This window comes from Malaya genurostris, chromosome 1 (genome assembly GCF_030247185.1).
Source record: "Malaya genurostris strain Urasoe2022 chromosome 1, Malgen_1.1, whole genome shotgun sequence".
Taxonomy (NCBI): Eukaryota; Metazoa; Arthropoda; class Insecta; order Diptera; family Culicidae; genus Malaya; species Malaya genurostris.
Genome location: NC_080570.1, coordinates 35,388,967 through 35,401,737, shown reverse-complemented (window position 1 = coordinate 35,401,737; position 12,771 = coordinate 35,388,967). Strand labels below are relative to the sequence as shown.

General features: G+C 35.7%; 2 protein-coding genes and 1 long non-coding RNA gene across 4 annotated transcripts; 2 read left to right on the top strand and 1 right to left on the bottom strand.

Annotated features, from left to right (window-relative positions):
• Window positions 1–1,123: 1,123 nt before the first annotated feature.
• LOC131436858 (small nuclear ribonucleoprotein F) lies at window positions 1,124–1,658 on the top strand. Its single transcript, XM_058605812.1, has 2 exons — window positions 1,124–1,257; window positions 1,330–1,658. Exon 2 carries the CDS (start codon window positions 1,352–1,354, stop codon window positions 1,616–1,618), a length of 267 nt encoding a protein of 88 aa, XP_058461795.1. The 5' UTR covers window positions 1,124–1,257; window positions 1,330–1,351; the 3' UTR covers window positions 1,619–1,658.
• Window positions 1,659–1,768: 110 nt separating this feature from the next.
• LOC131436847 (ileal sodium/bile acid cotransporter-like) lies at window positions 1,769–5,401 on the bottom strand. Of its 2 annotated transcripts, none has more exons than XM_058605798.1 (3): window positions 5,261–5,401; window positions 2,063–3,395; window positions 1,769–1,962 (listed from the first exon to the last, which is right to left on the bottom strand). In XM_058605798.1, the coding sequence occupies exons 2-3, from the start codon at window positions 3,382–3,384 to the stop codon at window positions 1,884–1,886; spliced, it is 1,401 nt and encodes a 466-aa protein (XP_058461781.1). In that variant the 5' UTR covers window positions 3,385–3,395; window positions 5,261–5,401; the 3' UTR covers window positions 1,769–1,883. The 2 variants fall into 2 exon arrangements, with proteins under 2 accessions (XP_058461781.1, XP_058461773.1); XM_058605790.1 differs by lacking the exon at window positions 5,261–5,401 and adding an exon at window positions 4,924–5,250.
• Window positions 5,402–5,700: 299 nt separating this feature from the next.
• Window positions 5,701–6,532, top strand: LOC131434527 (uncharacterized). The gene is made up of 3 exons (XR_009230341.1): window positions 5,701–6,127; window positions 6,213–6,346; window positions 6,414–6,532. It is a non-coding gene; the product is annotated as an uncharacterized LOC131434527 (long non-coding RNA).
• The last annotated feature ends 6,239 nt before the right edge of the window (window positions 6,533–12,771 follow it).

Here is a 12,771-nt window from a genome sequence, read left to right as displayed (position 1 = left end):
ATGTATGTTGCAGAGGTATATTGTTCATATTAATCTTATGAAATTATGGTTTTGGTGATTTTTGATGCATCATAAGATTTGCCTTATGATTTTTACTACTCAATTTGCTTGAGTGTAGAATTCTTCCAGGTCGGGGCTCGAACATACGACAATTGGCTTGCAATACCAGTGCCCTCTGTGTTGAACCAATCCGGGAGTTTTCATTACTGGAAGCAATAGATGAGACGATAAAATTATCCACAGTTTTCAAGAAATCATAAGCGCAAAACCAAGACAATTTCACATAAAAATGGAGATGGACGTAACTCAAGAGTAACTTCATAATTCATGAAGAGTATTGAAGTAAACAAATTAAAAACAGGTGAACTCACAGGTGATTTGTTCAGTGGAAATAGATGAAAAGATGAATACGTTCTAAAAATTAACCAACAATTGAATTTTTCACAATTGTTGTAGAGAAATTGAAAATCTATCGCGATAACTTACGGTTTCTTGATTTAAATCGTTCATAATGGCACTAGTGATGATTTAAACTTTGATTTTTGATTTTTTACAGTACTTCCTCTGACATTTTCAGTTCTACAAAATTGATCAATGCTTTTATCCAAGTCAGTATAAGTCTACATTAATCTAGACATTCAAAAAAATCCACTGGTAGCAAAAATCGGTTCAGCATGAACGAAGATACATCCTACGAATTATTTATTTATTATTTGAAAATACCGTTACGACTGTTTTGAGGCTTGCTGGTTGGTGTAAGTAAAATAGACATAATTGGTAGAGTGTTAAAATTTCACAAATGATCTATCCTTTGATTATGACGGAATTCATGCGTTTTTTTATAACGGCCAATAAGCCACCTGTCAACTTCCACCTTAGCAAGAAATTGCCGGCGATCTATGAAAATAGAGTATTAAATTGAACACCAGACGAAAGAGAAAACTTTTCTCTACCGTTTACTATTATGACGAGGCACTCTCAGCGAGTACCCCATGTAAATAAAGACCTCCAAATTCGACCATTTTTCGAGGTGGTCCTAACGTCGCTTTTCGAGGTGGTCCTAACGTCGTTTCGAGTTTATTAACGATACCAACCAGTGGGTCGAAACAATTCACTTGATTCATTCGAGTTCATCTGTCAAACGTTTTGTTGACATCTTCCCATCATAAAAGACGCGGAGCGCATCGAAAGTAAAATTTTCCGGTATTTTCCACATTGATTTGTGAAACAGAGATTGTGTTTTTCAACTAGTTATACGTAGGTTCTGTTTAATTCGTCCAGATTCATTTATTTTATTGAAATATATTCTCTCTTCACATTCTCGCGCAGGAAATAACCTCAAATAGCCAGGATGACGACTGCTATGCCAATCAACCCAAAACCATTCCTGAATGGCTTGACCGGTAAACCTGTGTTTATCAAACTAAAATGGGGCCACGAATACAAAGGTTTCTTAGTGTCGGTTGATGGGTACATGAACATGCAACTGGCCAACACCGAGGAGTATGTGGATGGACAGAATACCGGACACCTCGGTGAGGTATTGATACGGTGTAACAACGTTCTGTACATCCGCGGTATCGATGATGATGACGAGGAGGGGGAAATGAGAGATTAGATAAGTGTAAAAGATGTGAATAAATAATTTGAGAAAACAATTCCATTGGTTCGTATTCCTTAGACCCTTAAAATGAAAAATGGTTCTTAGGTTCGTTCGGAATAGTTTCGTTGTAATGCAGAACACGGTTGGGATGGTGAAAAATTTGTAATATTGAATGGAACGTGTTATCATTCCTTTTCAGTAGCTAAGTATAATATCTATCACCATTAATACTTCTCTAAAACATGTATAACAAATATTTGTAAACATATAAAAAAAACTTTCAATTACTGGACTGATCCTTGGTCAACGATTCATCGGTGGGACTTTTTGGCATCATCTCAAATTGACGTACCGCACACCTGGAAAAGAATGAGTCGAAGGATGGTACAGCGGGCTTTAATCAAAATTTTAAAAGGAAGTACACATCTGGCGACGTGTCAACGTTTGAAAAAAACTTACTTCTCTCGCAGTTTCAAGCACAGGTAAAGTATCAATAGCGGTACTGGTGTCATAATGGCAGCCGACACTGGAACAACCGTAGTCAAATCCGCCGCCGGTTGAGGTAAAGAGAATCGAAGCAAGAAAATGGCAATTCCGGTATTTTGAATTCCCGTTTCTACTGAAATGGCCAATGCATCAGCTGTGGGTAGCCGAGCCGTTTTACTTGCCAAAAATCCAAATAGATATCCAATCCAGGGAAGGCCGAGTCCAGCGGCGATGATTTGCCACGAGAACAGTTCAAATAGATAAAGGTTGGTAACGATGGCAAAGACCACGATAAATATAATCAACAGAGCGGACATTGGCTTCAGAATTCTCACCAGAATTCGTGCAATTCGCGGCGTGTAGCGTTGTGACAGCAGTCCTATTCCCAACGGAATGATAAGTCCTACGGCAAAAGTAGCCAAGTTCTTATACGGCACGACAAGGTTTCCGCGGTCGAAAATCTGTCGGCCAAGTGTGAAAATCCATAACGGCATCATACCGAATGCGGCCAAAGTACTTATTGTCGTCATGGCTAACGAAAGATTCAGATTGGCTCCCAGAAGTACAGTCCAGATGTTCGATGCACCACCACCGGGAGATACTCCGGTAAAGAACAGACCAAGCTGCATCTCGAAGTTATCCGGGAAAAGTAGCAATCCTAAACCGTAACTCAGCAAAGGCATGAATAGAAATTGCGAGAAAAATCCAATGATTGGTCCTATTGGTCTTACTAAGATCGCTTTCACCGTGGGAAGGTCCATCGCGGCACCAAAATTAATATACAGCACGCACACGAGCACAGCAACCGATCCGGTGAATATGTGGTCGATTGCTCGTTCCTCTCGAATAACGGTCACCGGCAGCTTCTCACTCGATTCCACTGTTTGGTTACTTTTTGTCCTCACTTCAACGTACAGATTGGTCGACCCCAAGAAGACCGCCGAAATGTTAAATCCTCCTTCAAAGCTGCCATTATTTGCTATTTCCACCACTTTGATTTGTCCATCAGGTACTGTTGCCACGTGGTCCCGTTCACTTCTTAATTGGACAGTTGCATAGTCACTCAACTGATCTGCACTGAAGCCCTCGATTCGCAGGCTTATGTTGGCCATAGTATTCATGTGTATTTGTATGTTCTCCGGATCGTACTTGACGTGCCAAAAGGTGTCGCCATCCTTCAGGTTACGATTGACCGATACAGAGAAGGGCTCGATTAGCGTTGCTTTGCAATACGTTATCAGCTGAAGTGCGCTAAGCGACAGAAAGACAACCAGACAGAACAGTGGACACGCCATGCTTGGTTGAGCTGCAATCGAAAAACCAAAATGTGAGACAATTGAATGTGGTTTACTGATTAAACTGGTTCGATGGTTGATGATTAGGTGGCAGGAGTAGATGTGGCCGATAATGTTAATCGTGTGACACACGAATTGATTGTTGATGGATGGTTGGCACCGGTTTGTTTGGGGGAGCAAAATGTCACGTGACTGCAATCAGTTAAATTGTTTTTATGTTTCGGAAACACGAGACCCGTCTTTTTTATATCGTGTATTTCCCCCCCTAATTGTGGTCGTTCGCCGGGGCGCAGGCCCGTCAATTCATTCTTTTTTATGGATTTCTGATATCAGTATTGTTAGGATAGGGATCCCATTAATTCAATATAGCTTTCAGGGTCGGAACATTGATCTCAGTTAATTTTAAATATTCAGAATAACGTACACTGTCAAACCAGTTTGATAGTTGAAAAAAAATCAAATTATTTCATGGATTCTACAACTGCTAACTGTGTTTTAATAGAATAAACTGCAATGCCATCTGTTCGTAAAACAATAAACCCGATCCGTTACGCTTAAAGTTGACAGGTGACGTATAACGCAAACGATATAGATGCGTGCCAGTAAATGTACAAACATAACTTGAATACAAGTTTTGGATGAACGCTGATTAAGCCCCAGGTTCGCGTGTTACTTGGGCTCAATGATGTGATTTACTTACTTGTTTTATTGTAAGAACCAATCACGGAAACAAAACCAAATATTACTCCTCGGAAATTCCACAAACGGTTTCAATTGACAACACCACTGTAGATCAATGCAAAAAATATCCAACGAACAATTTAATCAGCTTACCAGGTAATGCGATAAGCAATCAATTGAAGAAAATGAATTAAAGAAACAGTCAATGGCCAACAGAGATTGTCGGTAACGTGCTATTTAATCCATTAAGTTGCCAAAAACTGTACAGGACTTATTTGTTTGTTATTATCTGAATGTCCCTCAAATGAATTGTTAAACTAATTCTTCTATACACGCTGCTTTACTACGAACGTATGTCTAGACATATCTATCTACACATGCTAATCTCAATACGATTGGCTACGTGCGTTGATTGGAGATGATTTGTGTCTTTTCTTTATCACATCAGTGTTGAACGTCAACTCATAATGTACCGAAATGAGCGATACGTAAGGACGCTTAATTGATTTCCGACTGCCAACTTTGGCTAAGCTATCATTGTTTTATTATCCACCCGTTGGTAATCAGTACGCAATCCACCCGGGGCAGCAATCACGGAATGCCTTCATCGTTGATCTGATATACAATTAAAATAATAAAACGAACTCAAGTCCACGAAACGTTAAGAAAAATACGAAACTTTCTCTTTCATCACCAACTAGAACGTTTGCTTTACACTTTGTTCTGGATGAACGGAATACATCCGAAAACAAGTTGAGTAAACCGGCAAGGGCAAATTACTGGTGTTCAAGACTACAAGCAAACGATTCGAAAGCAAATCGTATTGGTTTTTGAGTATTCCGGTGATGTTATTCTTACCTGATATAACTTAATTTAGGTCTTTTTATTGTTGAAAAACAATACTTTATGATTGTTTCATTCGCATTCGATAGAAGTAATAAGCATGTTCTACTTTGCGTAAATTTGAATAGCCAACTTGTTGCGCAGATCTTATTATTGTTACATCACCACGGATAAACTACCGAGTTCTACGACGGTATTTTGTATTCACGTTTCTAATCTGCTACCGACCTCGACTCTCTGAAGACTGAAGTGAAATGTTCAATTTGCTGCTTCTGATATAATATTTGAAATGACAATACTACTACAGGTTTATTAAATTGAGTTTTAAAGCTGTATGGTGCAAAATAATTACATTCTTCCAGTATAACACACAATGTAAGGTGCAAGATTAGGGAATACTTCTCGTAATGTTATGCAGGTGATTAGATTTGCTATTCCTCTCCTTTCTAATCTTCAGCTGAATTTTTTTATGTGTAAGTGTGATTGCCTTTTTCGAATATGAATGAGCAGGGTTGCCGGATGTATTGAATGATTCTAGTAGAATCTAGAGTGCCTATTACCAGAGTGACGACATCTCATCCGTAATGCTGGCAACAACTCAAAACGGTTAATACTACACTAAGAAAAGAACCATAGTAACCGTAACCTGTTTTTCATTGTCATTTCAACTAAACGCTTAAAAAGTGTCAACAATCATTATATATGACTATTCACCATTTGTATTGTATAAATTACTAGACAACAAAGACTACGACTTGACTAAACTATTTGTATTTATGACTTTTCTGGCATGGTCATCCTGACAATGGTAGTCATCTCAAATATAAGAACAAATAGTTAAAATCACAGTTTCTAGTAAGGTGAAATTGCTCTCGAGCCTTGATATATATGAGAAGCGAAATAGTTATTGCTACTAGTAAATATGTTCACAATATAATAATGTTACCATAAATAGATACATGGTTTAAAAGACGATTATGAAGTTTGAAAACACTATTCATGTAGTCCATATCAACAGAATTTATGTAGTAAGAACATTATCGTATAGTGTTTTTCAACCTACTATGTATTACATTTGTGCTGACTATACAAATTGTCAATGAACGGGTGCACTGTTGTTGTCACATAAAGTTAAAATTTCGTACATGGGTAACACATCAGTGATGGATTTCAATAAAATATTCTATATTGTGACTGTGTACTTTGGTAGGTCTTGCAGGTAGGTAAAGTTTGTAGCCTTACTATTTTCCGTCGTTGAAATTCAATTTTTCAACAATTTTTCCGGCAACGGTTATGTTTTCCAGTGAAATCAACATCTCGTATACGGTTTATTATTCATTATCGGTCGCTGTAGAAACAACATCAAGCGATTGATGAAATGGAAGATTATCATTTGATTCCCGGATTCAATTCGCTCGAATCCGACGGGAAATCGCAGGTGGGTATCGAGGTTTGCATCTGGACTTGACTAATAATTTCTTTCCTGCTGCCAATTCCTGCTTCAGGAAAAACTCCACCGGACAGAGCCTTGGATCAACTGATGCTATCAAGCAATGCTAAGCAATATTTCACCAGGTATATTATCATTTGATTTGATGCGAAAATAAAATAGAGTTTAATGAAATTATTTTGTTGTTCTTATTTTAGAATTTAAATTCATAAAACTTTTCAACATTAACTCATGTTTTGCTGATCTTCAGCATTGTTGAATCAATCACTGCTTTTAGTTTCAAAATAACTAGAAATGAAATGTCAAAAATACCATGACTCTGGTTATAGCAAGGGGCAAATCACTCTAAACTTTGTCTGAACTCGAACAAGTTTTACCGGGAGTAAAAAAGTTTGACAGGGATCTCGCTGGATTAAAATGGGATTAGAAAAGTTTAGCCGAGATCATTATTTTGACATAAGAAGCTGTCAACGTAGTATTTGTTTCTTTTCTGTTTTTTTTTTCTTTATGCAACTGCTCAACGCAGGTCAATTTATTTAAAATTGTTGTCTTGTTTTAAGTAAAAGTTATTGTATTTCATTACACGAACTCCCAATAGACAGAATAAGTTAGTTTACCTTACATCATAATTATAATTGCGCTAAATTTCCAATAAAATTAGTAAACGTAGAAAATTGATGTAATTACCAGAAGAGAAAATAAACACAAGAAATCTACCATTGGTTCTTTTGACCCATTGGGAATGATTATATCGATTTGATTATAAATGGTCTTTGTATTTCCGATGTAGTAATACACAATGTAAATAAAAAATTTATTGTATCCAACACAGTAACAATAGAACACCGTTAGTAGGAGGATTAGTTGTACAACTCTCCACATATTGATCAGCGAGAATGCCTCAACGCGTCTATGTATATTTACTAAACCTCATTTGTACATTTACTAAACCTCAGGAATCTTATTATTATTATTACTGTAACATATGTATGTTGCTGCTTCTAAATATGTTGATTGCTGTTGAACTGCAATCCTCATCGAACTTCGGCTGTGGAATTGCATTGTTACCATCCATGTTTTAAACAGGGGCACTGTTTCTTTAACCAAATCGGCGGGTAATTCTGTAGGAATATCGAGTACATCTGTGTGAGAGATGAAGCTTGTCCAGCTACTTACTTTTGTGTTTGGTACATCTGCTATGATCCGCTTGGTTATTCGGGTACGAAATGCTGGCTGATTGTATCTGCAAATAGTTTATAGTTTAGATCAAAGTTGAGTCAAAGTCCAAGTAATTACTATTGAAATCCGAGACAGTTGTCGTATTCGTAATATTTTTGAACATGATTGAAATCACTACTACGGGGAAACACTAGACCGTCAACTGCGTCTCGTCTCGTTATCCCACTCAGCTTGATGATTGAATTGCATCAGCAGTGATAGAAAATTATACCACGATGTCCAATTTGTTCCAAGTTGTTGCCGTTGTATATTTATTCTCCTTCCGCGATGACGATTGATTCCAGCATCGTTATTAGGATGATTCTATCGGATCAGATGTCGGTGGGAGTCGCTTGATATGGCTTCACGAACTGTTCCAGGAATTGCTAGCTTTTATTCAAAACACAGTCGATATTTCGAAATCGGGTTTTTTTTTCTTCAAGAGCTCGAATGACAGATGTACTTTTTTACCATATTACCATATTTATATATTTACCTGAGAAAGCATCTTAAAAACGTTCTTGGTTAGTTGCCATACACTTTATTTTGCGAGCTCGAATGACAGATACACTTCAAAGAAGATTAGGCAAAACAAGGTTGGATTAGTTTAAAATAACCCAAACTTATCTAGACTAGTTGGGATTAAATGAGATTAGAGAAGATTATTTTGGAATGAAATGAGTTCATTAGTATGAGATTGTCTAGAGTTTAGAGTGATTTGCCCCTTGGGTTATAGCAAAAACTACAATGTAAAAAAAATATTCGGTCATGGTTAGCCTAACCATCTCAATCGTATTAGTTATTCATACAATACACTGTTCAATATTACTATTCTAGAGCCGATACCATTCATAGTAAACATGAACTTGACTATTGTTGAAATCATCTGATTTCATAGTCGGCTGAAAACCACTATACGCTCATGGTCAAGTTGGCCCTCTATATAGTAACAGTTACCATACTATTTTTCTGAGTGTATGTTCACATTAGCGCTGATATCACTTGATATACCGAGATGATATGCATATCATGTCGAAGTGTTCACATATGATCGAAATGATATCGTTTGACAATCAAGTTGTCATATTTAATGCACTCATTAGAAATAAGATCAATAATATTACCTTTCTCTATTAAAATTAAATCAATAATTGAAGTCTTGCATTTTATGGTCTCCAAACGCCAGTATTCGTTGAAATATTGAAAATATAATGATTGTTTACTGTCACTCTCGATGTGACGTTCATAAATGAGTTCATTCAATGCCATTATCCGTGTTGTTAGTCGCGATTTTTGACAACTCGACATAATATCGTACATGATATTCCGGATATCATGCCAAAATGATAATACGAGATTACATCAAATTGTATGGGATATCAAGTGATATCGCACATGATATCATCGGATATCAAGTGTGTCCGTATATCACTTGATATCAGCGCTAATGTGAACATACTATAAAGCGAGATGATGACAGTTTCGTTCTCGTTGTATTGTATTTGACAGGTCGTTTGCTCGTTTGGAACAAAGCTGTCATTCCAAACGAACAGCTGTCGTCACTCTGGTTTAAGGCACTCTAGTAGAATCTAGAGTGACTATAAGAGCAAATTCAGCAGTTAAAAATTCTATATGGAAGATCTATAATAGAACAGAAACTGGAACAAACGTGTTCCCAGCAAGCCGTTCTAGTTTTATTTATTCGACCAGTTCTTCTGTCAAATTTAAAACTGGTCTACGATGCCGTTCTATTTTTTGTATATTTGAAACACGAATAAAACATTGCTAGGGCTGCCAGTTTTTCTTGTTATAAAATCCAGATTTGAATTTTGTAACTGACATAGATTATGCATCTAGAACTAGAACACTGCTGAATATGCCCTAATCATTATAGTTATAGGTTATAGTCACTCTAGTAGAATCATACCCAGTAAATTCGAGCATCGGCCATTTAATGAAAACCAGTAATGATGAATTCTTTATACTAATTTGGAATGCCGTTACTTAGTGATCATTGAAACTAACTTTAATAATTCTCGTGTAAGGGCATCTTTTCACTGAAACAACCCAAGTAACATTTTTAATTTTAATAAATACTTGTAACTGTCTTCAATGCTACATAATAAATCTTGCATTAAAACTTAAAACTCCACGAAAGCCTACTGAAAACCTCTATAAGAACATGTTCCTGCCAAGTGGACCATTCTTCATAAGGTTTATAAAGCAAAGTGAAGAATCAGCATAAACCAGCGTTAAATCTCCAAATTCAAGAAAATTTTGAAACCAGCTTTATGATCAACATTAAATTTATTCGGATGGAATGAATTCCGCTTAGAATAAACTTTCGTTTTGATCATATTTTTCTTGACTATGTGTTTGTCATGTCTGCTTTGAATGCAATCAGTAAGAATTTATTTGATTTTATTTACGAGCTTGAGGCTTTTTCCGAACGTAGAAATTACATGCGCTTTTATTTTTATCGTGAATGTATGAATAAAAATATTAATTATAACTAATCGCCTTGAAATAAATGCGGTTTTTGCGAAAGTCTCCATAATTTATGAACATTATTTTCTGTGATTCATCGTCATTTTTGTATAAAACTATTTCGTGGCGTTAAAACTTGTTCATACGTCCTGAAAATGAATCATGAAAGTCCATCATATTTCATTCTTTTTTACATTTCGAAGTTTATTTGATGTCAATAAAAGCTACGGCAAAAATTATCATAATGGCGGCCATGAAATTCCCTTTAATGCAAATTACATTTAACGTAAGATGCAATAAATCAAATAGGCCACAACAAATATGTCATAAATGTACTTTAGAACCCTCAAAATTGCTCTGAGTGAAACTGTCATCCAATGAACACGCACACACACAAGACTAGATTTATGAAAGAATTTAACTGACAATAATGTTTTAAAGAAAATGTTTGAAAGCAATATTAAGAGGGTTTGCATGGTTTTATTCTAGTGCAAATTGTTTTATTTTCAGCCAAATTGTTAGTCTAGGTAAAGGATTTTAAAGAAGCTTTAAAAACTATGATATTACTTCTCAAAAGAGACACTTATTATAGTTGTCATAAAACAGGTAGTGATTGAAAAAGCAATTACAAATCTCATATAAATTATAATCAAAACCATAAGGCATTCGAGTTGTTACTTGGGAAGGGCCATGGTAATCGCAAAGTTTACCCAATTTATGTAACAGTTTGAGGATATTTTACACACTTTCGCAGAATTCGGTAATTGTTTATCGAATTTTCAACAGCTGAACGTTTGGGAACCAATTCGGTAGTTGAATTGACTACCGATCGCTTGGTAATTGCTGAATTGTCAAACAACTACCATAAACTGTAAACCAAATAGATCTAACTGATTGTTTGGTAATTTTTTGTTTGTTTGAGAAAACCTTTTGGTTAAAATTCTGGATTTTTGGATTTCAAAAAAGAACACAAATTCAGAAAAACGAATGAAGAAAATTCCAACCTGTTGTGGCCATGGTTTTATTCTACGAAAAAAAGGGTCAAATGTTCCGGCTGACCGGAATTATGAGCGCCTTTCAAAACACTGCACAACCCGTCGGGTCCATCAGAAATTCACTCGAACGATTTGTGTAGGCAGCAAGTGGACAAGTGATAGAAAATTATTTTCTGCCTATAAATAAACAAAAAGCTTTTAGTTATTCTATTGTTTTAACAACTTTAGCACCTGTACCTCAATCCATTCGATGAACTCTTAAATATTTTTTTTTCGTTTGGTTAATAAAAAGTTACTCACTGGAAATTTTAATAACTGTTTGACAGTAGTTTCCCGACAATCTGCGTTCACAGAAGTTCGGTTATTGGAAGATAATTTTACCATACGGACAGTATGGTTTTTACCGTACTCGGCGACTGTTCAGATTTACCGTATGAATTGTATATCTATTTACAGAATTCTGTAATGAAAATTTACGTAAAACCGATCGTCCGGTAAAATTTTGCATAATTATTGCAAGACTCATGTACTGAAATATCCGTAATTTCTATAGATTACCGAGATTTCTCGTCAAAAATATTACCGAACAAAGGAAACAAATTTTAGTGTGTACCTTGTACGATGTGCAATGTCCATTCCAGAGATGCCAGATATTTTCAAAGAAAATCTATATTGCTTTGTATGAAAAATCTGTATTGATCTGTATTCACTAATAAAATGGAATTTTTACACAATATGATGCCAAAAAATGTTATTCCAATAGATTGTGGTTGTAGGATGGTAGATTCAATCAGTCAGCTGCGCTTACAAGTATATTCAACGACGAAATTTCATAGTCTTTTTTATATTTATTTATCCACAACAATTTAATTGTATTTCCATATATTTATCTAGTTTGAAATTGTTTACTTCATAATTTGACATGAAATCACAGACTAACAGACAGGACACTCAAATTAGATTCTTTAATCATTTTAACGGTCATTTCGAATATTCCTTTAGTTGGGACAGTACTCGCATATATCATGATGGCGCCACGTTACCCTATCAAAAACATCCTCTCTGTCATCTAGACTGTGTTTGTTTTTTTTTCATTTACCAACAGAGTTGCTATTCATACAGAATTACCTGTAATGTATTGATTTGTATACATCCATGCAAATTTCATGCAGGATACAGATTTAATACGTATTGCCAAAACTATGTACATAATTGTGCCTACTTCTCATCCTTCAACGCAACCCGTTTTGTTACAATATTTACTTGCTTCTGGTCTGCCGTCACTTAATTTCGGGTAAAAACTATCAACACAATATAAAATAGTCTAGATGAACAACGTTGAGTCAAATAAATGGTTACCTTCCAACATCACGAAAAAGTTAAATATATTATCAACGTAATCCAATAATTTATTGTGAATTGTCATTTTCAAATATTTTGATGAAATCAGGCATCCCTGCAAGCAGCTGATCGGTGTTGACAAACGAAGGGAAACCAACTAGCAAAAAAACTTTTACATAACACAAGGGGTGTACAGATAGTAAATAGTTCGCGCAGTTCAATATAGGTGGAACTAGTGCATCACGAAAAATTATTTTTATAAGAATTTATTCATACTGTCATGTCTGTTAGTCTGTGATGAAATTTCAACGCCCAATATACAACGTCAAATCGGGTCATACAACTCTCAGTTTGACAGTGAAATTTCATGAT

Coding starts and splice junctions, on each gene's coding strand:
- LOC131436858 (XM_058605812.1), top strand. CDS start 1,352: ATGACGACTGCTATGCCAATCAACCCAAAACCATTCCTGAATGGCTTG.
- LOC131436847 (XM_058605798.1), bottom strand. CDS start 3,384: ATGGCGTGTCCACTGTTCTGTCTGGTTGTCTTTCTGTCGCTTAGCGCA. Junction 1,963..2,062: donor TGCTTGAAACTGCGAGAGAA/GTAAGTTTTTTT, acceptor ATTCTTTTCCAG/GTGTGCGGTACGTCAATTTG.